The sequence below is a fragment of the Pan paniscus genome, chromosome 5 (assembly GCF_029289425.2).
Source record: "Pan paniscus chromosome 5, NHGRI_mPanPan1-v2.0_pri, whole genome shotgun sequence".
NCBI lineage: Eukaryota > Metazoa > Chordata > Mammalia > Primates > Hominidae > Pan > Pan paniscus.
Genome location: NC_073254.2, coordinates 46,812,985 through 46,839,984, shown reverse-complemented (window position 1 = coordinate 46,839,984; position 27,000 = coordinate 46,812,985). Strand labels below are relative to the sequence as shown.

At 36.9% G+C, this 27,000-nt stretch overlaps 1 protein-coding gene and 1 non-coding gene across 2 annotated transcripts in view; one reads left to right on the top strand and one right to left on the bottom strand.

The window, feature by feature from the left end:
* The first annotated feature begins 335 nt into the window (after positions 1 to 335).
* TSBP1 (testis expressed basic protein 1) overlaps positions 336 to 27,000 on the top strand; it is an 84,109-nt gene continuing 57,444 nt past the window's right edge. Inside the window, exons 1-8 of the mRNA XM_063605263.1 lie at positions 336 to 2,927; positions 4,615 to 4,701; positions 5,794 to 5,826; positions 6,646 to 6,678; positions 8,392 to 8,424; positions 8,509 to 8,538; positions 19,144 to 19,164; positions 19,669 to 19,689. Coding sequence (XP_063461333.1) covers positions 2,915 to 2,927; positions 4,615 to 4,701; positions 5,794 to 5,826; positions 6,646 to 6,678; positions 8,392 to 8,424; positions 8,509 to 8,538; positions 19,144 to 19,164; positions 19,669 to 19,689 — 271 coding nt within the window. The 5' untranslated portion in view covers positions 336 to 2,914. The remainder of the gene's footprint in view (positions 2,928 to 4,614; positions 4,702 to 5,793; positions 5,827 to 6,645; positions 6,679 to 8,391; positions 8,425 to 8,508; positions 8,539 to 19,143; positions 19,165 to 19,668; positions 19,690 to 27,000) is intronic.
* Positions 24,973 to 25,079, bottom strand: LOC112440208 (U6 spliceosomal RNA). The gene has a single exon (XR_003028391.1). It is a non-coding gene; the product is annotated as a U6 spliceosomal RNA (small nuclear RNA).

The following is a 27,000-nucleotide window of genomic DNA, read 5'->3' as shown; positions in this document are numbered from 1 at the left end:
TGCTTCTCTTCCAGTTGGATAATGTTCGCTCCCTTCCCTGATGCCATATGTGATACAAAGCTCATTCCCAAATCTCTTTACTGCTTGCAGAGCGGCCTGCTTCTCAGTGTCCATCAGGGTCTGATTCAAAAGTAGCATAACATCTCTCCAGGAGAGTTTAAATATATGGGTGAAAGTCTGGAAAACCTCTATATATCTATAAGGGTCATCTGAAAGCTTGCCAAGATCCCCCTTGGTTTGCTTTAAGTCCTGTAGGAAGAAGGTGACCTGGACCTTGCTGGGTGCAATTCACTGGGCATTTGTTGGAGGGGCAAAAGTGAGACTGGTTGAATGTTGAAGGTGTACCTCAACACACACACACACACACACACACACAGAGTTCCTTGGCACAGACTAGCATAGTGTTTGCTTTGGTTCTAGGCATTGTCTCTGTTCAATCATTAGCTAATGACTAAGCTAACCGGGCAGAAACATCAAACGTTACATTCAGGAAAGAATGAAGACTTTATAAAATTAGATCAGAAAAATCTTTAAACAAACAAACAAACAAGTAGTAATACAACAAATGCAACAACAGCAAACTCTGTAGAGGGAGGAAATCTGGTTTCTAAATTGCAACATTATAATATTCAAAATGTATAGATTTCAGCAAAAAATAATGAAGCATGTAAAGAAAAAAGAAATCATGACCCATGCACAGAAAATAATAAAAAGAAACTGTTTCTGAAGAAGCCCAGACATTGTAATTAGCAGAATAAGATATGTCTAAAAAATAAAGTATAAGAATGATGTCTCAGCAATTTGAGAATATCAGAAGGAGGAATTATAGAAATAAATAGCAATTCTGCAGGTTAAAAATACTGACTTGCAAGGTTTCCGTTGAGAAGTCTGGTAATGGACTTATGGGAGATCTCTTACATGTGATGTTTCTTTCAGAATTCTCTCTTTGTGTTTGACCTTTGACAATTTGATTATAATATATCTTGGAGTATGTCTTTTTTGAAATGAACTTGCTTGGGATGCTTTGATCATCTTCAATCTGGATGTTCATATCCCTCTAAAGATTTGGAAAATTTTCAGATAATATTCCATTGATTGAGCTTACTGCCCCTTCCTCTTTTTCTTCTTTTGGTACTTCCATAATTCATATATTTGTATGTTTTATGGTGTTCCATAAGTATGCATAAAACACTTATGGAAAAATAATCTCAACAATTTTGAGATTATTTTTGGCAGATGGAGCATCCTAAAACTAGAAGTCATCACCTTCCTCTTCAAGTGACTGACTTCTTAACTTAGAAATCACCACCACAGGATGCATAGAAGACTGAAACAAAATGTGGCTTTGTGAATACAGTGTGGGCTTTGGAGTCAGAAACTCTGCCATTTGTTGGCTGGGTAACTTCTAGTGTCTCTCTCCATCTCAAAGAATTTCATCGTACAGTTTATTAGGGATTAAACAAGTTTGTGCTTATAAGGTACCCACTATTGAACTTTGTAGTCAATAGACACTCAATAAAAGGTGTTTATTACTCTTCCTTGTTCTCCACAGTGGCTTATGAGATCCCATTTACTGGCTCACTCTTCCTAGCACCATAGACCTCTGGACTGGATTTCTTCTTGCTATCTAACTCCAACAACTTGACTTCCTTTGTTCACCTTCATTTGTTTCAAGGCTCTTCTTTTTTTAACTTTTAGTTTTAAGGGTACATGTATGTAATTGTTTGTTATATGGGTAAATTGTGTGTTGTGGGGGTTTGGTGTACAGATTCTTTAGTCACCTGGGTAATAAGCATAATACCCAAGAGATATGCTGTCTCCCTCCTCCTAGCCTCCACCCTTAAGTAGGCCCCAGTGTCTGTTGTTCCCCTCTTAGTGTCCATGTGTTCTTGTTGTTTAGCTCTCACTTATAAGTGAGAACATATGGTATTTGGTTTTCTGTTCCTGCTTTAGTTTGCTTAGAATAGTGGTCTCCAGCTCCATCCATGTTGCTGCAAAGGACATCATCTCATTATTTTTTATGGTTGTGTAGTATTCCACGGTGTATATTTACCACTTTTTCTTTATCCAGTCTGCCTCTTTTTAAATATAGTCATTTTTCTCATTTTTAATTATCAAACATTTATAAAATGCTTATTCTGTGGAAGGTTCTCTGCCTCAAGAGTTACAAACATTAGGCTGGGCACGGTGGCTCACGCCTGTAATCCCAGCACTCTGGGAGGCCAAGGCGGGTGGATCACTTGAGGTAGGGAGTTTGACACCAGCCTGACCGACATGGAGAAACCCCATCTCTACTAAAAATACAAAATTAGCTGGGCGTGGTGGCGCATGCCTGTAATCCCAGCTACTTGGGAGGCTGAGGCAGGAGAATTGCTTAAACCCAGGAAGTGGAGGTTGCAGTGAGCCGAAATGGCGCCACTGCTCTCCAGCCTGGGCAACAAGAGTGAAACTCCATCTTCAAAAAAAATTTTAAAAAAGAGTTACAAAGATTAATGATATACAATCTCTGGCCTTAAAAATCTCTGAAAAACTAGAAATAATTCTAAAGCCCAGATAGAGTGAGTTCCCTTCCAGTATCCTATACAAGTTCAAGGTCCTCCCAAGCATTATTAAATCTTCCTAGCCTTTTGATCCTCCTCTGCCTTTTCTCCTGCCTCACTAATGTTCTAAGTCTCTGTTATGACACAGATTCTAGAACCTTCACAGGCCACACTCCCATCATTTGTTTAGGTCTGATCAATCTGCTCCACACAATTTCTCAGTGATCCTCTGCATCTCTGCCTACAAGGGCCTCCCTGACACCCAAGTTCATATTGCTCAGAAACAGTGAACTTGAGTTTTTCGTTTTATCTTGATCTCTCTCTGACAAAGAAATCCAGATGATGCGAGACCTGATGAAGACAATACATGGAAAATGACAGTCTTGGGTATGGACTAACTCCCTCTTTGAGGCTTCCTCAACTCTAATAGTTCAGGAGTCTCCTCTTAGGGACTTAGGGACTTTAACACAACTGCTTTATCTTCCTTGCCTGCTTCCTTTTCAAATTCAATATTTTTTCTTTCACTCTTATTGATTCCTCTGGAAGCCTGGGGGAAACAACCCACAGTTAACTAAGCTCTAGGCTGATAGTGCTGGTTTCTCCTTTGGTTTCTAGAGTTTAAACTGAACAAAGAAAATAACCATCCTCTGTAGCACTAGGAAAATTCCTTAGCCCATTATCTCACTTCCTGTAGCATGGTCACTCTATATAATCTGCCTCAACTCAGAAATAATGATTTCCTCTCATTTTCCCTATTAATAGGGTGGACCATCTTCTAACTGCCCTATAGACAGGGCATTTCAGACACTAAAGGAAGAAAAGGAATAGACAGTAGTACTGAGTACACCATCTAGTTATCCTTTCCTCCCCAATGAGTTATTTAACACTAGAAAAAAAAATTCACATAATAGAGGGCATTTGACTACTTGCTGTTCATTTTAGAGGTACATTAGAAGAAAATCTCCAAAAGTTGATTTGGCAGGAGAATTTTCTCACAGGACCAAACACCTAGAAGACTCAGTAGACAAATGCCTAATCTGCCCTGGTTGGAGGTGTGTTGTTATATCTTGAGATGGATTCACCTATTGTTCGTTTGAAGTAGTCTTAATGTGGGTGTAATCTACTTTCCTAGTCTTTCAGAGCTCAATATTCTTCAGAGTTTTCACTTTCACAGGCAGTTTTATGGTTGTTTTTTTCTTCTTTCCTTTCTCTCTCTCTCTTTTCTTTTTTTTTCTCCCCCGATCCTTCATAGCCACTGCCCTTTATAACCATATGATATTGTCTAAGATTTTTCTCTCCTATGACTGCAAGACTCTATCTTACATCAACTGAATGCAGATCAATGACACATAAACAAACACAAGTTAAGCAATCCCAGCATGTTTTATCCTACTAACCACAATAACAAACCTCGCAAATATCCATCTTATCATCAGGAGGTTGGCGAGTGATGACTGAAAGGTTTTTCTGTGACAAGAAATTTCTGTCCTTTGCTGTGGCTTTCATTAATAAAACCACCTTCAGTCAGCATCCTTCAGTCAAGGTGCTGAAAGTTTTTTGATCACTCACTCATAAAAATGTTTTGAGTATGCATTGCCTATAAAAGTATATTTATAAATCTTATTTATAGCTATATATATATATATATACAGAAAATCTTGCAACTTTAAAGGTATGAGTTAAAATTACACAGAAAATAGAAGTTCTAATATTTTCCCCATACCCCAGTGGATAGCTTCGTAGACCACTGATTCCCTTTAACATTCTTCCTGCCTGGGGAGTAAAGGGTTCAACTGAGGAGGAAATCTGTCAGATTTCCAACTCTAAACCAAGGGTACACAGCATCTGAGGTTCTTAGTATACAACCAAAGAACCAATGTAAGAGCTAAAAATGGGCAGGGGCGGGAATGTGAGGACAGTAATATGCGGCAAATAAAAGAATAAAGGAGTTGAAGTAGCAGAAAGGGGAAAGAAAAAAAAGTCTATCTGGTGGATAGTAAGAGGTGATCAGAAGTTGTGTCTGGTAATTTCCTGGTCTAAATAAGCATGCTTACAGGTGAGTTTTTGTTTTCAGAAATAACTTTGGCTGTCATCCTGACTCTACTGGGACTTGCCATCCTGGCTATTTTGTTAACAAGATGGGCACGACGTAAGCAAAGTGGTGAGTAATAATGAGTCAAAATGAAGATTTCCTGTGAAAACCACGGAGGGAGGGATGCCAAGATTCAGTCTGAGTTCATCTCACTCATCAAATAGCTAGAGACTTTGCCAATATTCTGGGAATCTGTTTCAATACTTGAGTCAAAGAATCTCTGACCTATTAGTGATTGTCCCTGCACTTTTAACTCCCAAGGTTTACATTATCAATAATGTCAAACAAAAAGTCACAGATAGGCCGGGAGCGGTGGCTCACGCCTGTAATCCCAGCACTTTGGGAGGCCGAGGCAGGCGGATCACAAGGTCAGGAGTTCGAGACCAGCCTGATCAAAATGGTGAAACCCTGTCTCTTCTAAAAATACAAAAATTAGCTGGGCATGGTGGCAGGTAACTGTAATCCCAGCCGCTCGGGAGACTGAGGCAGGAGAATTGTTTGAACCCAGGAGACGGAGGTTGCAGTGAGCCGAGATCACGCCATTGCATTCCAGCCTGGGTGACAGTGCAAGACTCCATCTCAAAAAAAAAAAAAAAAAAAATCACAGAGTTTAGCAAAAGTAATAAGAATATTTTAAAAGAAAATTACCTGAGCTCCAAGGGAAATTACCTGAGTTTAAAAAAAAAAAAATAGAAGTGAGAAGACAGCATGTTGCTAAACACCAGTATCTAGTATTATATAAAAAGAATTGGAGACTTTTAGTGACTTAATCTGGGGAGATGATAAGAAGAGACAAATACAGAGTAGTACTTGTCGATGAAATAGAGATGGAGCTCATAAAAGCTAAGACCTATTTCTATGCCATAAGGTCTCTCTTTCCTGGATTTTTCTGTTTCTCTCCCACAACTTTCTAATCAGCTATATTCCCTCCCTGTTTCCCATCCTCAATGCCTGTGAGCCCTCAAAGCATAAGTAGTGTGAAAAGATAGGTAAAACAGGGCTGATGGGAGATATGGAAAATGGGTGAGAGCAACAATGCATTATATCAGGAGGACCACCTTGGTAAGCAAGAAGCATAGCTTAGAGTGAGAAGAGTTTGATCAGAGGAAGAACACTTCTCCTAAGTAACTAATAAAAACATTATGCCTAATTCTTCCACAGAAATGTATATCTCCAGATACAGTTCAGAACAAAGTAAGTACTTATACTCATGAGAAAAATAAATATAGTATTTATAGAATTTTCACAAGTCAGGAATGAAATCTGTCTTGTTTACAGTTGTGTTTCCAGAACCTTGCATAGTGCACCATTGCATGAACTGAACTGCTTCTAAGTGAGTGGGAGAAATCTACCAGAGATTTCTGAGCCGTACTGAATGCCAAACTGGAGTTGGGGAGAGTTAATTAATACTGGGTAGGCCTGCATAATTCTGAGGCTCTCTTCAGATGCTTCCTGTGGTCTGAGAGCAGCAACAGAGAACTGTTCCAGTTCAGGCACTGGAACAGATGGTTCAGTAAAAAGCCTAAATCCATTCATGAAGGCGGCCTTAGTGAAGTGGCCGGACAGAAAAATATAATGTATCCTAGAATAACGAGAGTGAACACAGTTAGGGTAATTATGATTGAGAAGAGTACCAACTTCAGGATGTGAAGAATTGAAGAAGACTTTCCATGGAAAGGTCTGGAGAGATGCCAAAGTTGTTAAGAAAGATAGCACAGGATTGGTATAAGGCAAAAACTAGGAGACTAGCTGCTGAATTATCAAGAGGTAAAAGAAACTCTGAAACTCCTTCTATCATTTAGCCTGGCTAATATTATAAAATTGGTGATTGACACAGTCACTTATCATCATCAGCTCTTGTAGCTTATGCACAATTCCTAGTTCCTGCAAAGTAAATTAATTCACATCATTATTCACCATTAGGAGTTCATGTTTACATTAGTTCTCAGAGTCTTAAATAAAGCCTCATTAATAATCAAGAAGCAAAATCATGTGCTCTCCCTTTTTTTCTAGGTGCTAGACTTCTGGACTATGAGGATGGTAGAGGTAAATAGATTAGGAACTACTAGACAGTTAATGAAGGAATATACTCTTTAGAGTGTGAATCAACTCATCTCCATTTGAGCATGATTTGTTGAGTCAGCTTATCTTTCGTTTTTATAATATTCAAATGCTTATCACTCCTCTCTCTCTTTCTCAAGAAAAATTGTGCATTTTTCTCAGAAAAGGTAAATAATTCTCCTTCTTAAGACCATCAAAAGAATTCATTTCCATCTTCTGTCTACTTCCAAGGTATTAGAAAGGTTAAGGAACCGCTCCGAAACAATTTCTTGGATGTTTAAAATGTGGATAAAATGAATATGAAATGAAATAGTATATGTGAAAATACACTTTGAAAGCCATACAGTATAAGAGGTAAACAAAGCTGATCCCCATTTAAGAAGATGAAATTTATGCTCAAAAGATTGAGACTTACTCAAGTTCACCTAGCTGAGGAGGGAGCTGGATATCAAATTCAGGTTTTGAAACGTGAGAGTTATGAGAAGACGGCAATGCGCTGTCTACTTTTTTGAAGGGACACACCAGTACCACTAATTTCAATGTACCATGGCTATCCCTAACCCTCACACCCCAACACTCAATGTTCTCTTTCAATATCCACTCACCAGGGCTGCCTATAGATGTTCCCTCGGCTGTCTCTCTCTCTCTTTCTCTCTCTGTCTCTCTTTCCTTCCCTCTTTCTCTCTTTCTGACTAGTCCTATCTCCAGAACTCAACAAGAACCACTAGAGCTACCTCTCATTCTTGCTGGAAGCCACTAAAGTTGTCCACACCAGGCCCACCAGCTACACCAGAACTATAAGGTTATGAGATTGTGGATGTGGAAATAATTACACACACACACACACACACACACACACGCTACAAGCATATAGATCCCTGAGAGTTAAGGAAAGAAAAGAGAAAGTAACTCAGTCACTTCGCTTGCTGTCCATGCCCCACACTTGGACTCTTGGTCCATCCTTCTCCTTCTTACCTCTATGATTCATCTATCATGAACAACAAGAGTGAAGAGCACAGTGCCATGGCATTCCCTCCTTATTTTCTGAAATGGAACCTAAAGAAAATGGGAATATCTGGGAAACTAGCAAATCTTTTAGTAGTTGGATTGAGACTAATGATAAACTTTTTTTTTTTTTTTTTTTTTTTTTTTTTGAGACGGAGTCTCGCACTGTCGCCCAGGCTGGAGTGCAGTGGCGCAATCTCGGCTCACTGCAAGCTCCGCCTCCCGGGTTCACGCCATTCTCCTCTCTCAGCCTTCTGAGCAGTGACCACAGGCACCTGCCACCACGCCCAGCCAATTTTTTTTTGTATTTTCAGTAGAGACGGGGTTTCACCGTGTTAGCCAGGATGGTCTCGATCTCCTGACCTCGTGATCCACCCGCCTCGGCCTCCCAAAGTGCTGGGAACATAGGCGTGAGCCACCACGCCTGGCCCGATAAACTTTTTTTTTTTTTAATACAAAATATTTTTAATTATATAAGCCAATGAAATCTTATAAGGTTTTACATAAGTCAAAAGACAACAGAAAAATTAGAAAAAAATGTTGCCATTCACTTGACAGAAAAGAAGTGTCAACATACAGCTTTGAAAAGTTAAAAAGATGACTTATATACAAATAGATAAACATGTCTCAAATATAAACTTATTTTTTAATGAACTGTTGGTAAAGTTAATATGTTTTTTTCTTTCCTAAAAGATTTTTCTTCTCAGAGATCTAAAAGAGGAAGAGGTAAACAGATTTTTATCTAACAAAAAATAATATAGACTTACTTGTTGAAGTAAAATCTCATTATGTTTTTATCTTCTCTTTTAGGATCCCGACATGCATATTCAACACAAAGTGGTAAATTATTGTATTGCTAAGAAATTAATATAGGAGTCTGTTTATGAGAAATTAAGAATCTTATAATTTTTCTTCAATTCTCTAGACACTTCATATGATAACCGAGGTAAGTATATGTAGAGATTTTTGTAAAATTAAAGGAAAATCAGGCTTCTTCCTGCCACAACATAAAAGGCTATAAAAACTGACCAAAATTTAAAAAAGAAGAAGAAGAAATCAAAGTAGTTACAGAATATTCTGAGAAATGTTCACAAATGTTCACCATCACGCTATGAGGCACCATTTTCCCCAAAGCTATGCAATTCCTCTCCTATCCAACTCCTAATTATTTAACAAAAGTAATATGAGAGAAAGGCATCAGCAAAATAGTAGAATAGGAGCTTTCTTCCCACACAGAAGCATCAATTTAGACAACTATCCACAGATGAGACAATACCGTTGTGGGAGTCCAGGAGTCCAGCAGAGAAGTTCCAGCACGCTGTCAGGTTATAAAATCCTAGAACAGATGTATTAAAGAGGGTAAGAAGAACAGTTTCACTTTACCCACATCACTCCTCCCCCAAGGTGGCACAACTCAATGCTGAGACAGACCCACTTGGCCCACAATTTCTCCCACAGAAAAAATGTGCAGAACTTAATGAGTGCCCACATCCCCCAGCCATTCAGGATGCTGTCCGATAAGCCCACTTATTTCTCACTCCACCCAGAACATTGAGATGATCAGCATAGTTGAATGGTTAGGAGAGGCTGGGAGCAGGGAAAAGAGACTGCAGAACCCACTCATCAGAAAGCCTCATCAGAAAGCCTGCCATCTGAGATGCGTGACCTATGCTCCTTGCACTACTGACCCACAGGCATGCCTTTCACACATTTCACTCTCCCATCTAGGCTGAGTCCCCAAATGAGCCACCATGGACAACAAAAGGAAACATCTCACAGTCAGTTTGACTTTGTGGGATCAGAAAAAAGGACACAAACTTGAGAATTCCAGAGCACCACCCTAGGGAAAACAAAGGGAAGGCTCTCAGAACCTGGACTGGCTTTGCAGGATTGAGAGAAAGCACAATCTTAGAAATCCCATCTAGCCTGGGTGTGGTAGTTCATGCCTGAAATCCCAGCACTTTGGGAGGCCGAGGCAGGAGGACTTCTTGAGCCTAGGAGTTCGAGACTGGCCTGGGCAACATAGTGAGACCCCATCTCTAAAAAAAAAAAAAATCAGTTGGATGTGGTGGTGCACACCTGCAGTCCCAGCTACTCAGGAGGCTGAGGTGGGAGGATTGCTTGAGCCCAGGAGTTTGATGCTGCAGTGAGCCATGATCATGCCACTGCTCCACTCTGGGTAGCAGAGTGAGATTTTCTCTCAAAAAAAGGGAAAAAATCCCATCTGTGAAGTAGGCACAAACAAATACTGAACAGGGTGACTGTTTCTTCAAATGTGAAAACACAAGACAAGACTTCAAGGTCATAAAAATCAAGGAAACATGACACCACTAAAAGAACACAATAATATTTCAGTAACTAACCCCCAAAAATGAAGGTTTGCCTAAAAATCAATCCACCAGTTGCCTGACAAAAAAAATCCAAAACAATTGTTATAAGAAAGCTCAGTGAGCTACAAGACAACACAAACAATATAATGACATCAGGAAAACAACACAAGAACAAAAGTAAAAGTTCAACAAAGAAAAAAAAAACAAAACAGAGCCATACAAATTTTGGAGCTGAAGGGTGCAATGACTAAACTAAAACAAAAAGGGAATAGAGAGCTTCCAAGATGATGGATCAAGTACAAGAAAGAATAAGAGAAGTCAAAGACCAATCATTTAAAATTATCTAGTCAGAGTACAAAAAAAAAAAAAACCACAAAGAAAAGAAATGAAGAAATATGTACAAGATTTATGGGACACCATCAAGGGAGCTAACTTTTTGCATTATTGGAGTCTCAGAGGAAAAGAGAAATAAAATAGAATAAATGCTTATTTAAGGCATAATTGCTAAAAACTTTCCAAATCTGTGAAGAGATATAGACATCTCAATATATGAAACTCAAAACTCTCCAATCATATTTAACCCAAAGAAGACTTCTCCAAGACATTATGTCAAATTGTCAATAATCAAAGTTAAAGAGAGAATCTTGAAAGAAGCATATCACATTTAAAGGTACACCAAAAGGATATTAGCACTTCTATGCAGACATTTTCTAGGCCAGTACATAGTGGGATGATATATTCAATTTGCTGAAAGAAAAAAACTGCCAACCAATAACTCTTTACCTGTAAAGCTGTTTTTCAGATCTGAGAAAGAGATAGTCTTTATCAGACAAACAAAAGCTGAGGGAGTTTATCACCAATAGATCTGCCTTACAAGAAATGCTAGAGAATGTTCTTCAAGCTGAAATGAAAGGCCAATAATTAGTAAAATGAAAACATATCCAAGTATAAAATTCACTGGTAAGGTAAACATACAGTCCATTCAGAATATTCTAATACTGTAATGATGGTGTATAAATAATTTTTAATGCTAATATAAAAGGTAAAAGACAAAATATTAAAAGTATATAATTTGTTAATGGATATACAATTTTTTTAAATGTAAATTTTGACATTGAGAATGTAAAAAGTAGGGAGAATAATATGTAGAGTTTTTGTATGTAATCTATTTTAATAATCTAAGTTATTATTAGCTTCAGATAGACTGTTGAAACCATGTTTTATGTAAGCTTATGGTAACCACAAACCAAAAACCTATACTAGATACACAAAACAGAAAGATATTAAAGCATACCACTACAGAAAATCAGCAAATCACAAAGAAAGACAGGAAGAAAGGAAGAAAGGATATACAAAACAGCCAAAAAACAACCAAGAAAATAACTATATTAAGTCCTTAACTATCAATAATTACTTGAACGTAAATGGATTAAATTTTCTAATGAAAAGACACAGAGTAGCTAAATGTATTTAAAAACAAGTTGCAACTATCTATGCTGCCTGTAGCAGACACACTCCAGCTCTAAGGATACATATAGAATGAAAGTAAAGGGATGAAAAAAAGATGCTCCATGCAAATGGAAAACAAAAGACGGTAGGGGTGGCTATACTTATATCAGGCAAAATAGACTTTTAGTCAAAAATTATAACAAGAGACAAAGAAGCTCATTATATAATTATAAAGGGGCCAATTCATCAAGAGGATATAAAAATTATAAGTACATATGCACATAATGTCAGAGCACCTAAATATATAATATTTACATAACTGAAGGGAGAAACAGCAATATAATAATCGTAGCGGACTTCAGTAACCCATTATTGACAATGGATAGAGCATCCACAGAGAAAATTAACAAGGGAGAAAATAAAGTTACCAAGAATACCCAATAGGGAAAGGATAAATGTTATTGGGAAAACTGGATATCCATATGCAAAAAATAAAAAAGAAATTGGCCCTTATCATATACCATACACAAAGATCAATTCAAAATGGATTAAAGACTTTAATGTAAGACTTGCCACTGTAAAACTCCTATTATAAAACAGTGAAAAGTTCCATGACATTGGTCTTTGCAAGTTGTTTTATATGACACCAAAAACACAGTAACAAAAGCAAAAATAAGTGGTATCTCATCAAACAAAATTGTTTCTGGACAACAAAGGAAACAATCAACAAAATGAAAGCCAACTCACAGAATAGGAGAAAATATTTGCAAACCATATATCTGATAAGTGGTTAATATTTGTCTTAATCTGTTTCTGTTGCTTATAACAGAATATCTGAAACTGGGTAATTTATAAAGAAAAGAAATGTATTATTATTTCTTACAGTTATGGAGGATGGAAAGTCCAAGGCTGAGGGGGCGCATGTGGCGCAAGAGAGCCTTCTTGCTAGTGGGGACTCTCTGAAGATTCCTGAAGTGGTACAGGGCATAACATGGCAAGGTGGCTAACATGCTGTGCTTAGGTCATTCCTCTTCTTTTTTTTTTTTTTTTTTTTTTTGAGACGGAGTCTGGCTCTGTTGCCCAGGCTGGAGTGCAGTGGCGCGATCTCGGCTCACTGCAAGCTCTGCCTCCCAGGTTCACGCCATTCTCCTGCCTCAGCCTCCCGAGTTGCTGGGACTACAGGTGCCCGCCACTACGCCCAGCTAATTTTTGTATTTTTAGTAGAGACGGGGTTTCACCGTGTTAGCCAGGATGGTCTTGATCTCCTGACCTCGTGATCCGCCCACCTCGGCCTCCCAAAGTGCTGGGATTACAGGCTTGAGCCACTGCGCCCGGCCCGTTCCTCTTCTTATGAAGCCACCAGTTCCACTTGCCTGACAACTCATTAATCCATTAGTGGATTAATCCATTTATGTGGGTAGAACCCTCATGATATAATCACCTCTTTAAGGCCTCACTTCTCAATGCTGTCACATTGAGGATTAAATTTCAACATGAGTTTTGGAGAGGACATTAAAACCACAGCAATATCCAAAATATATAAGGAACTCATACAACTCAAAAGCAAGATACAACTCAAAATACAGCTGAAACAAATAAGCTGATTTTAAAATGGACTAAGGTTCATATCTGTTCATGAACCTTAGTCCATGAACAGACAATTCTTAAAAGAAGACATTTATGCAGCCAACAGACATATGAAAAAATGCTCATCATCACTGGCCATCAGAGAAATGCAAATCAAACCACAGTGAGATACCATCTCACACCAGTTAGAATGGCAATCATTAAAAAGTCAGGAAACAGGTGCTGGAGAGGATATGGAGAAATAGGAATGTTTTTACAATGTTGGTGGGAGTGTAAACTAGTTCAACCATTGTGGAAGACAGTGTGGTGATTCCTCAAGGATCTAGAACTAGAAATACCATTTGACCCAGCCATCCCATTATTGGGTATATACCCAAAGGATTATAAATCATGCTACTATAAAGACACATGCACACGTGTGTTTATTGTGGCACTATTCACAATAGCAAAGACTTGGAACCAACCCAAAAGTCCATCAATGATACACCAGATTAAGAAAATGTGGCACATATACACCATGGAATACTATGCAGCAATAAAAAATGATGAGTTCATGTCCTTTGTAGGGACATGGATGAAGCTGGAAACCATCATTCTCAGCAAACTATTGCAAGGACAGAAAACCAAACACTGCATGTTCTCACTCATAGGTGGGAATTGAACAATGAGAACACTTGGACACAGGGTGGGGAACATCACACACTGGGGCCTGTTGCGGGGTGGAGGAAGCAGCGAGGGATAGCATTAGGAGAAATACCTAATGTAAATGACGAGCTAATGGGTGCAGCACACCAACATGGCACATGTATATATATGTAACAAACCTGCACGTTGTGCACATGTACCCTAGAACTTAAAGTATAATTAAAAAAAAGAGAGAGAGAGAAACAAAATAAATTAAAATAAAATGGACTAAGGACCTAAATAGACATTTTTTCAGAGAAGACATACAGCCAACTAATAAATAAAGGTGCACAATATCACTAATCATCAAGGAAATGCACCTCACACCAGATAGGATGCATTCAAAATGTCAAGGGATAACAAGTGTTGGCAAGGATATGGAGAAAAGGGAACCCTTGTACACTGCTGTTAGGAATGTAAAGTAATACAGCCATTATGGAAAACAGTATTGTGGTTCCTCCAATAAATTAAAAATAGAACTACCATATGATTCAGGAATGCTACTTCTGGGCATATATTCAAAGGAAATAAAAATCATTATCCTGAAGAGATATTTGCACTCCCATATTCATTGCAGCATTATTTACAATACCTGGGATAGAGGAATAAACTAGGTGTCCATCAATGGATGAATGGATAAAGAAAATGTGATACACAGACACACACACATACACACACACACACACAATGAAATATTATACAGCCTTAGGAAAAGAAAGAAATCTTGCCATTTGTGACAACATGGATGAACCTGGAAGACCTTAGGCTAAGTATAATTAGCCAGGCATAGAAAGACAAATACTACATGATCTCATGTATATATGGAACCTTAAAAAGTTGAACTCAGAGAGCAGAAAGGTGATTACCAGAGGTTAGGGGGTGGAAGAAATGGGCAGAAGTTGGCCAAAGGGTACAAACTTGCAGTTTTATGACAAATACGTTATATAGACCCAATGTACAGCATGGTGACTATAATGTATTATATACTTGAAATTTACTGAGAGAGTAGGTCTTACATATTCTCATCACAAAATGAAAAATAGAAGTAAGTATTTGAAGTGGTAGATATGTTAATTAGCTTGATTGTGGCAATCATTTCACAATGTATACATATATTAGAATTGCACACTGTAATACCTTAAATATATATAATTTTTATAATTATACCTCAATAAAGCCAAAGAAAAGAAAAAAATAATCTGAGTAGTCAAGAGAAATTCAACATCCCAGATCTCACAAATGCTAACTACTCATTGAGTTAATTCAAGATGGATTAAAGACTTAAATGTTAGACCTAAAACCATAAAAACCCTAGAAGAAAACCTAGGCATTACCATTCAGGACATAGGCATGGGCAAGGACTTCATGTCTAAAACACCAAAAGCAATGGCCACAAAAGCCAAAATGGACAAATGGGATCTAATTTAACTAAAGAGCTTCTGCACAGCAAAAGAAACTACCATCAGAGTGAACAGGCGAACTACAGAATGGGAGAAAATTTTTGCAATCTACTCATCTGACAAACGGCTAATATCCAGAATCTACAATGAACTCAAACAAATTTACAAGAAAAAAACAAACAACCCCATCAACAAGTGGGTGAAGGATATGAACAGAGACTTCTCAAAAGAAGAAATTTATGCAGCCAAAAGACACATGAAAAAATGCTCATCATCACTGGCCATCAGAGAAATGCAAATCAAAACCACAATGAGATACCATCTCACACCAGTTAGAATGGCGATCATTAAAAAGTCAGGAAACAACAGGTGCTGGAGAGGATGTGGAGAAACAGGAACACTTTTACACTGTTGGTGGGACTGTAAACTAGTTCAACCATTGTGGAAGTCAGTGTGGCTATTCCTCCGGGATCTAGAACTAGAAATACTATTTGACCCAGCCATCCCATTACTGGGTATATACCCAAAGGAGAATTGAACAATGAGAACACATGGACACAGGAAGGGGAACATCACACTCTGGGGACTGTTGTGGGTTGGGGGGAGGGGGGAGGGATAGCATTGGGAGATATACCTAATGCTAGATGATGAGTTAGTGGGTGCAGCGCACCAGCATGGCACATGTATACATATGCAACTAACCTGCACATTGTGCACATGTACCCTAAAACTTAAAGTATAATAATAATAATAAAACAAATCATGCTGCTATAAAGACACATGCACACGTATGTTTATTGTGGCACTATTCACAACAGCAAAGACTTGGAACCAACCCAAAAGTCCATCAATGATACACCGGATTAAGAAAATGTGGCACATATACACCATGGAATACTATGCAGCAATAAAAACGGATGAGTTCATGTCCTTTGTAGGGACATGGATGAAGCTGGAAACCATCATTCTCGGCAAACTATCGCAAGGACAAAAAACCAAACACCTCATGTTCTCACTCACAGGTGGGAATTGAACAATGAAAACACTTGGACACAGGAAGGGGAACATCACACACCGGGGCCTGTTGTGGGGTGAGGGGAGTGGGGAGGGATAGCATTAGGAGATATACCTAATGTAAATGACGAGTTAATGGGTGCAGCATACCAACATGGCACATGTATACATATGTAACAAACCTGCACGTTGTGCACATATACCCTAGAACTTAAAGTATAATAATAATAAAAAGAAATCAAGGAATAAATTCTTAAAAGTTCATCACATTAAGATATGACTTGTGCAATAAAATTCCAAGGGTGCAAAGAAATACTGCTGTTGTCTACTGTTGTCACTTACATCTCATATTTCTTGGGAAAAAACCTCTCCAGTAACAGTCCACCAGAACACCAGATTTAACCAGTGCAAGAAGCTACCTCAATGTTAGGAATTTAAGGGTACACGGATAAGCAAAATAAAACTACACACTATAAGAAGGGAGGAGAATTAACATGTACTCAGCACCTACTATATGTTAGTCATTCTGGTGAGCATTTTTTCATTTTATTAATATTGAATATCTACAAACAACCCTGTCAACCACACAAAGATGAGCTACCCAAAAATCCCTCCCTGGCTGTCCAAGGCCTCCAGTAGCCTACAGGTTGCTTTGGTGCATATTAGGAAAAGGTGTTCCTTCCTGCAAGTGAATGCAGCCCCACCCCAGAGACACTGCTGGGGATTTCAGTTCCCTTAACCCTTTGTGCAGTGAGCCAACCTATATAATCATAGCACACGTGTCCTGAAGATATATGAAAGGCATCTCACTCTTAGCATATCTAAAACCCAAGCCCTAATCCCTTCTACACACTGGTGCTAGCACCTGTATTCACCTAATTGCTCAGACTATCTACCTTGGAATGATATTTAACTCCTTTCCTACTCTCTTCATCCAACCCACCATCAAATCCCATCTCTGATGCTTTCAAATTATACTCCAAATCAAACCACCTTCCACCACCATGACAATCCTTGCCCAAACACCGATATCTCTTGCCTCCTACCTTGTTTCCTTGATACTCCTCTTGCCTTCTTATAGTCTATTCACCTCACCACAGCGAGGGAGATCCTTAATAAGTACCTCTTAAATGAATAAAGTAATTTACTATTGTTATCCCTAATTTACAGAAGAGAAACTTATGCTTAAAAAACATTAATGACTTGCCCAAGGCCACAGGACTTGGAAGTGACAACCTGGATAGGAATTTAGAATTGTCCAATTCCAAATTTTAGGCAGTCAGAGAGTTTATTCTTATGTAATTTAGTAATATCTTAATTTTTAATTTCCTGTTTACAGATCTTTAGTGTACAAGCCTACAATCTTAGTATCTTTCTAATCTGGGCTCCCTTGCATTCTTAAGGAAAAACTTGAATCAGTAAACATTTTATTGTTGTTTTAATAAGTCATACTTTAAAATTCATAAACCCAAATGACTATTTCTCTGACTTTCCAGTCCCCCTAACATAACCTATAAATCTCAGTCATCCTAAGTTTCTAGGTTCCCACGCCCTACTAGTCTTCCCTCCATTATTTCTAGACATAGGAATATAAATGTACTGGTCAACTTGAGACTATAGAAATCTTCTGGCAGGAAGATATTAATATTAGGTAAGATCATTATGTTAGTTTAGGTACATGAAATTTAGTACTCAAAGTTTAGTTTAACTTAAATATATCACATATAAAAGCTGCCATGGTTATTCCAAAATTTTTTTGAAATTAAATTTATTCTTAGTATTTTTCTAGCAAATGTAAGTGCAGCGCATGAAAGTTTTTATAACAAATTTCAAGTGCAGCATATTAAAATGTTCGGCATTTCAGTGGTATTTTCCATTTTTGTGGCAACTCTATTAACATCTTGATGTATTTTCCCTTTCTTTTTTCATTGAGACAGAGTCTTGCTCTGTGGGCCAGGCTGGAGTGCAGTGGCACTATCTCGGCTTACTGCAATCTCCGTCTCCCAGGCACAGGCAATTCTCCTGCCTCAGCCTCCTGAGTAGCTGGGATTACAGGCGTGCACCACCAGGCCCAGAGAATTTTTGTATTTTTACTAGAGACAGGGTTTCACCATGTTGGCCAGGCTGGTCTCGAACTCCTGACCTCAGGTAACACACCCACTTCGGCCTCCCAAAGTGCTGGGACTACAGGCTTGAGACACCATTTTTAAAATCCCCATAGAACCATGAGAAACAAGAAACATTATTATAAAACAGAGAATGTGTTTTGTACTTAATTCCCATCACAATGACTGCCAAGTATGGAAGGAGAGTACTCATTTTCAGAAAAGAAGCTGAAAAAAAAAATACTATTGTCTTTACATTTCTGAGTAGATCTTTAACTATACTTTAGTGAAATAGCAAATGATATTATGATTCAACATAATTTAAATCAACTACAAAGTATCAATATTACTATTTACTTTTACACTTTTATGAAAACAACAGTGATAACATGACTAGTTTTCCATGTAATTTGCTTTGTCTCCAGATCTTTTAGAAAGTCTGTTTCCATGACATCACTAAGAAACAAGTTTTAGATCATAGGATGCACATTCAATCGCAATCAATATACACATTTGCATTCATTATAATTTGCCATATTGTCACTGAACTTGAATTCTCAGTCAGCTGAGTAAATATTTTGCCATTCCTTCTTTTATTTGACCTCAACTTACCTTATAACTATACATTCTTCTGTTTCAATGTTTGCATGTATAGTTTATTATTTCTTCTCACTACATGTATTTACCTTAATTAAACTCTGCCTGTTTTTTTAATGTCATTAAACTTATAAATTAAGCCATGAGGAGATTTTGTCTCCAGTTTCTTGCCTAATTGGATATTTGAGGGTGTTGATTGGGTAATCCTCTGTAGTGATACCAAAACTACAGAAATAGAATATCCAAATTGATTTTTCTTTATTTTGTTTATGTTTTCAGAGGGATCCAAAAGAGATTACAGTAAGTATTATCTTGCTTCTTAACAAAAATTTGCTTCCTATTAGTAACATTTCCCTAGATTGTAAATGCTTTGGAGGAAAGAGAAATCCTGTCATATGTCAAGTCATATGAATATTAAGCAATAGATAAAGTTTTCTAGTGCTGGTTTAGAATGATCTGGCTGGGAGAAAAGGAAAACAATAGAAGTGATGAGCAAGAGAAAAGGAAAGTAATAAAGATAAAAGGGAGAGAGAGAAGAAAATAGAGAGGGAAAAAAGGGAGGGAGGAATTAGGGCAGTAGGAATGGCATCTGCCTACTAAAAATTAAACCCATTTTTAGAGATGGAAAGCATATGCAGTAGCTGGTGGGAGTGGCTGTCAGTACCCATCACCAGATCAGTGATGACTCCCGGGGCCTAGACTTTAACTCCTGAGAAGGGGGTGACAGCAACTGAAGCTGATATGTAAAGATTAGGGATCCAAACTCTCATGATTCACCTCATGTTTTCTGTGTGTGTATTTTAGCACCATCAACCAACTCTCTAGGTAAGTGCTTTGTGGTTTTCTTTCAATTCCACTGTCATCTGGTTTGCAAGCCCTATTTTTTCTGTATTTTTTCTCTTTTAAGAAAGTTTTTAAAATTAAGTATAAAATAATTAACACTTGTATATCCACACCTTAGATGTGACAAATTGATAATATTCTTGTCATATTTCTCAAGTTATCATAGACATATTCCACTCCCTTCTTCCCAAAGGCTTATTAATATATTTTAAATATTTAAGTCTATTTACATATATTTATAGTCTCTACCTATCACTGAACAAAATATAGTATCTTTTTTTAACGTTTAATTTTACAAAAATGGCATCTGTCTGATAGTATCATTACAATTTGTATTTTTCTCTCAAAATGTAGTTTTGAAATCCAGGTTATACACTTTGTTGAATAATATTCCACCTTATGAATATACAATATTTTTCTATTATTTCTACTACCGATGCATTCTCAATGTTTCCAATTTCTGCTATCACAAATAATGCTGCAAAGATAGTCCTTAAGTAGGTGGAAAAGAGTTTATCCGGGGTACATACCCTGAAGTAGGATTAGTGTTCACATTGTATATGAGCATTTATGTAATTTATGCATATTTTAAATTTTAGTAGCTATTAATTAAGCTCCTTGGTAGTTACATAGAGGCATACAAAAATAAATAAATGTTTCCAATTTCTCTGCATTAGTAACAATCCCAGATTTTGTCATATTTTTCTATTATTGCCACTTGAATACGTATACAATTTTTAAAATCTGCATTCCCTGCTCACTCCTGAAATTGAGTATCTTCTCATAGGCTTACTAGCTAGTTAGGCTTCACCCTATATAAATTGCTTGTTCATTTACTTTACCCATTTATCTATTAGTTATTGATATGTAGTAATTATTATTAAGATCAACTTGTATATGTTATGTTAAATATCTGCAATTATCTCATCCAATTCTGTCTCTTAGCTTTAAATTTTTATGCTGTCTCTGACTTTTAGAAGGCCTCTACTCACTCTCCCCCAACACCACACAATTTATTGTAATAAAATTTGTCAATCTCTTGTTTTCTTTTAGAGTTTCTGCTTTTTAGTTTCTTTGGCCTTATCTGGGTATCACAAAGATTTTATCTAATACTTTCTCTTAATAGTTTTGAAATTTCCCTTTCTACATATAGAACTTTAATCCAAATGGGGCTTTGTTAATTGTTTTTTGGTTTTGGTGAGTGATTTTAGTAATAATACAGGTGAGATCTAATTTTCCTTTCATCTGGAAAACAAACTAGAGGGATTTCGTCTCATCTTGTTCCAACTAGATTTATTGACTGGTGCATTCTTTCTCTGCTGATTTGTAATGCCATCTTCATCTTATATATTTCGTTTTTCCATGGATTTTATTTTCTGTTCCAGTGATCTTTTGTTTTTTACTGAACCAATACTCCATTGCTTTCACTACTAAAACTTTATAACATTTATTACAAAAAATAGCACATTACCTTTGTTCTTTTTCAGAAATGTGTTGGCTATTCTTTGACCTTTTCTCTTACACAAGAATTTCATAATTTCTCAAAATCTATGAGTCATATTAGGATTTCATTGAAATTTCATTGAGCCTGTAGATTAATTTGTAAAATCAATTATTCCCATGCATTAACATGGTTGCCTACTATTCAAATTTTCTCATATACCCTTCAATAATGTAATATAATTTTCTTCAGAAAGGTCTTGCATGTCTTTTGTTGCATTAATTCTTATACACATACTTGTTTTTTGTTTCGGATGTGAATACTATCTCTCTACATGGATTTTACAAATAATTATTGTTAAGATCCAAAATTGACACCCTAACATCACAATTAAAAGAACTAGAAAAGCAAGAGCAAACACATTCAAAAGCTAGCAGAAGGCAAGAAATAACTAAAATCAGAGCAGAACTGAAGGAAATAGAGACACAAAAAACCCTTCAAAAAATTAATGAATCCAGGAGCTGGTTTTTTGAAAGGATCAACAAAATTGATAGACCGCTAGCAAGACTAATAAAGAAAAAAAGAGAGAAGAATCAAATAGACGCAATAAAAAATGATAAAGGGGATATCACCACCGATCCCACAGAAATACAAACTACCATCAGAGAATACTACAAACACCTCTACGCAAATAAACTAGAAAATCTAGAAGAAATGGATACATTCCTCGACACATACACTCTCCCAAGACTAAACCAGGAAGAAGTTGAATCTCTGAATAGACCAATAACAGGAGCTGAAATTGTGGCAATAATCAATAGTTTACCAACCAAAAAGAGTCCAGGACCAGATGGATTCACAGCCGAATTCTACCAGAGGTACAAGGAGGAACTGGTACCATTCCTTCTGAAACTATTCCAATCAATAGAAAAAGAGGGAATCCTCTCTAACTCATTTTATGAGGCCAGCATCATTCTGATACCAAAGCCTGGCAGAGACACAACCAAAAAAGAGAATTTTAGACCAATATCCTTGATGAACATTGATGCAAAAATCCTCAATAAAATACTGGCAAACCGAATCCAGCAGCACATCAAAAAGCTTATCCACCATGATCAAGTGGGCTTCATCCCTGGGATGCAAGGCTGGTTCAACATACGCAAATCAATAAATGTAATCCAGCATATAAACAGAGCCAAAGACAAAAACCACGTGATTATCTCAATAGATGCAGAAAAAGCCTTTGACAAAATTCAACAACCCTTCATGCTAAAAACTCTCAATAAATTAGGTATTGATGGGACATATTTCAAAATAATAAGAGCTATCTATGACAAACCCACAGCCAATATCATACTGAATGGGCAAAAACTGGAAGCATTCCCTTTGAAAACTGGCACAAGACAGGGATGCCCTCTCTCACCACTCCTATTCAACATAGTGTTGGAAGTTCTGGCCAGGGCAATCAGGCAGGAGAAGGAAATAAAGGGTATTCAATTAGGAAAAGAGGAAGTCAAATTGTCCCTGTTTGCAGACGACATGATTGTTTATCTAGAAAACCCCATCGTCTCAGCCCAAAATCTCCTTAAGCTGATAAGCAACTTCAGCAAAGTCTCAGGATACAAAATCAATGTACAAAAATCACAAGCATTCTTATACACCAACAACAGACAAACAGAGAGCCAAATCATGAGTGAACTCCCATTCACAATTGCTTCAAAGAGAATAAAATACCTAGGAATCCAACTTACAAGGGATGTGAAGCACCTCTTCAAGGAGAACTACAAACCACTGCTCAAGGAAATAAAAGAGGACACAAACAAATGGAAGAACATTCCTTGCTCATGGGTAGGAAGAATCAATATCGTGAAAATGGCCATACTGCCCAAGGTAATTTATAGATTCAATGCCATCCCCATCAAGCTACCAATGACTTTCTTCACAGAATTGGAAAAAACTACTTTAAAGTTCATATGGAACCAAAAGAGAGCCCGCATCGCCAAGTCAATCCTAAGCCAAAAGAACAAAGCTGGAGGCATCACACTACCTGACTTCAAACTATACTACAAGGCTACAGTAACCAAAACAGCATGGTACTGGTACCAAAACAGAAATATAGATCAATGGAACAGAACAGAGCCCTCAGAAATAACGCCGCTTACCTACAACTATCTGATCTTTGACAAACCTGAGAAAAACAAGCAATGGGGAAAGGATTCCCTATTTAATAAATGGTGCTGGGAAAACTGGCTAGCCATATGTAGAAAGCTGAAACTGGATCCCTTCCTTACACCTTATACAAAAATCAATTCAAGATGGATTAAAGATTTAAACGTTAGACCTAAAACCATAAAAACCCTAGAAGAAAACCTAGGCATTACCATTCAGGACATAGGCGTGGGCAAGGACTTCATGTCCAAAACACCAAAAGCAATGGCAACAAAAGCCAAGATTGACAAATGGGATCTAATTAAACTAAAGAGCTTCTGCACAGCAAAAGAAACTACCATCAGAGTGAATAGGCAACCTACAACATGGGAGAAAATTTTCGCAACCTACTCATCTGACAAAGGGCTAATATCCAGAATCTACAGTGAACTCAAACAAATTTACAAGAAAAAAACAAACAACCCCATCAAAAAGTGGGCGAAGGACATGAACAGGCACTTCTCAAAAGAAGACATTTATGCAGCCAAAAAACACATGAAAAAATGCTCATCATCACTGGCCATCAGAGAAATGCAAATCAAAACCACTATGAGATATCATCTCACACCAGTTAGAATGGCAATCATTCAAAAGTCAGGAAACAACAGGTGCTGGAGAGGATGTGGAGAAATAGGAACACTTTTACACTGTTGGTGGGACTGTAAACTAGTTCAACCATTGTGGAAGTCAGTGTGGCGATTCCTCAGGGATCTAGAACTAGAAATACCATTTGACCCAGCCATCCCATTACTGGGTAGATACCCAAATGACTATAAATCATGCTGCTATAAAGACACATGCACACGTATGTTTATTGCGGCATTATTCACAATAGCAAAGACTTGGAACCAACCCAAATGTCCAACAATGATAGACTGGATTAAGAAAATGTGGCACATATACACCATGGAATACTATGCAGCCATAAAAAATGATGAGTTCATATCCTTTGTAGGGACATGGATGAAATTGGAAACCATCATTCTCAGTAAACTATCGCAAGAACAAAAAACCAAACACCGCATATTCTCACTCATAGGTGGGAATTGAACAATGAGATCACATGGACACAGGAAGGGGAATATCATACTCTGGGGACTGTGGTGGGGAGGGGGGAGGGGGGAGGGATAGCATTGGGAGATATACCTAATGCTAGATGACGAGTTAGTGGGTGCAGCGCACCAGCATGGCACATGTATACATATGTAACTAACCTGCACAACGTGCACATGTACCCTAAAACTTAAAGTATAATAAAAAAATCAAAAAAAAATCAAAAAAAAAACCACAAATAATTATTGTTGGAATATAAGTTATATGTTGTATATTTGAGAGTAGATTTTGTATCTAGCCACCCTGCTGTGCTCTTAGAGTTCTAATAATTTTCAGATTCTTTTGAATTCTATATGTAAAAAATCATGTCATCTGCAAAATCTGATAATCTTGAGTTTCCTTTTCCAATTCTTAAAACCATTTTCTTGTCATAGCTTGGGCTATGTATATCTATGGGTAAAATTCCTTCTCTTTACTTTTGCTTTATTTTTGTTCCTTTTTCTAGCTTGCTGTATGAAACTCTTAATCAATTTCCAGACTTTCTCATCTTCTTTTTTTATTTTATTTTTATATGGGACACCATGAATTTTCATGCCATCCTTACACACGGGCCACGCTAATCTTCTCTGTATCATTCCAATTTTAGTATATATGCTGCCGAAGTGGGCGCTCTTATTTTCTAATATAAGTATCTAAGTAACTTCTAAATGCTGCTGAAACTCATATCCTCATATCCACTCATATCCTCATGACTATTTTTTTACTTCAATTCTACACTCTGATATTAGCATTGTTCTAACACCTTTGTTTTAATTAGTATTTGCCTATTTTTCTTCCTTTTATTTTGAATCTTAAAAGTTTGTTTTTGTCTTGTGTCTTTTTTAAATGGCATATTGCTTGACTTTGTTCATATTAACAATGTAAAATTTTCTGTTTCCTAATAGGTGAATTTAGTTCATTTTATATTGTGAATTGTTATATGTTTATCTAAATGTTTCCAATTTATATTGTGTTTTCAACTTACAGTACTATGCTCTGTTCTTTCATTTTTAAATCTTCTTTCCTACCTTCTGCTGGTATATTAGATTTCCTTGTTTCTTTTGTTTTACTTAGTGTTTTTCTGGATTTTGTTTTATGTATCCTGATATTTGTAACATGCGTACTATTTAATTTTTCTTTAAAAATTAAAGATAATCGGTATCTTCTTCCAAGACTAGATAATAACTTTTATTTGACCATCTTCCCTCCAAACTATTCTTTCCAAATTCTCCATCTTGTTTGTGGTATTCTTTTTAAAGACAAAATAATCATTTATTTTCACAATTAATTGTTACTTAGACTTACAACAATATTTCAGCATTGTTTTTGCTTAACATTATTTGCTACATCCTGTGTCTTTTCTCTTCTATTTCTTGCCCAAATACAATCCTTTACTGGTTCTTTAAACTCTACATGTATGTGAAAAATTTTCTAAGCCTTCATATGGCTGAAAATAGCTTTACTTTACCTTCAGCCTTAAATGAAAATTTAGCTAGGTATAGAATTGAACATTATTTTCCCTCTGTACTTTGAAGATTTATTCCATTTGCTTGTTGTTTATTATTTATTATTGTTGATAAGAATCTATCACTAGTTTGATGTTTGTTCCTAAGTAAATATATTTTCAAGATTCTCTTTATTTTTGTGCTCTGCATTTAATTATAATGTTTATAGGTGTGAGATTAACTTTTTATGAGTGTGAGGTTATCCTGAGCAGGATAAATGAAGTGAATCTCACACCCATGATGGAAAATCCTGAATGCTTCCATTTACTCTGAGCAGGATAAATGAAGTTAATCTCACACTCATAAACATTCAAGAGTTTCCATTCTGTGGACTCAATCTTTCTAATTACAGAAAAATTTAACTTTAATTGCTATGAATTTTGCCCATATTTATATCTATATCTAACAACAAACTGTAGTCTCTACTTCTAAAATTACTATGTATGTAAAGATTTTCCTTCCATCTTGCAGATCTTGTGACTTCTCTTTAATATCTCTTACCTGCACTGATTAAGTTAGCCCCAGATCTTAAAATCTCAGTGGTTTTCCCTAATAGAATTTTATTTCTTACTTATGAGAAGTCCAAAACAGGAATTCCAGATTGGCGGATGGCCCTTCTCTCAGCAATGTCTTAGGCACTCAAATTCATCTTAACTAATGACTCCACCATCTTCAAATAATGGCTCCTAAGTTCATCATGTTAGTCCACCTTAAGTGAACAGAAAGAAAAAAGCTTGAAGATCATGAGTGGATGACTTTACAAACAAGCCTGGATGACTTTCATATCACTTCTAACAACATTAGATTGGCTAGAACTCAAGCATATAGCCACACCTAACTACAAGGGAATTTTGGGGAAATAGTCAACCATGTTGTATTAGTTTTCTATAGCTGCTCTAACAAATTACCACAAACTTAATGGCTTAAAACAACACAAATTTATTATCTATCAGTTCCATAGGTTATAAATCTGTCATATATGTCTCCCTGGACAACAATCAGGTTGTCAGCAAGACTGCATTCTTTCTGGAGGTTCTAGGAACAAAT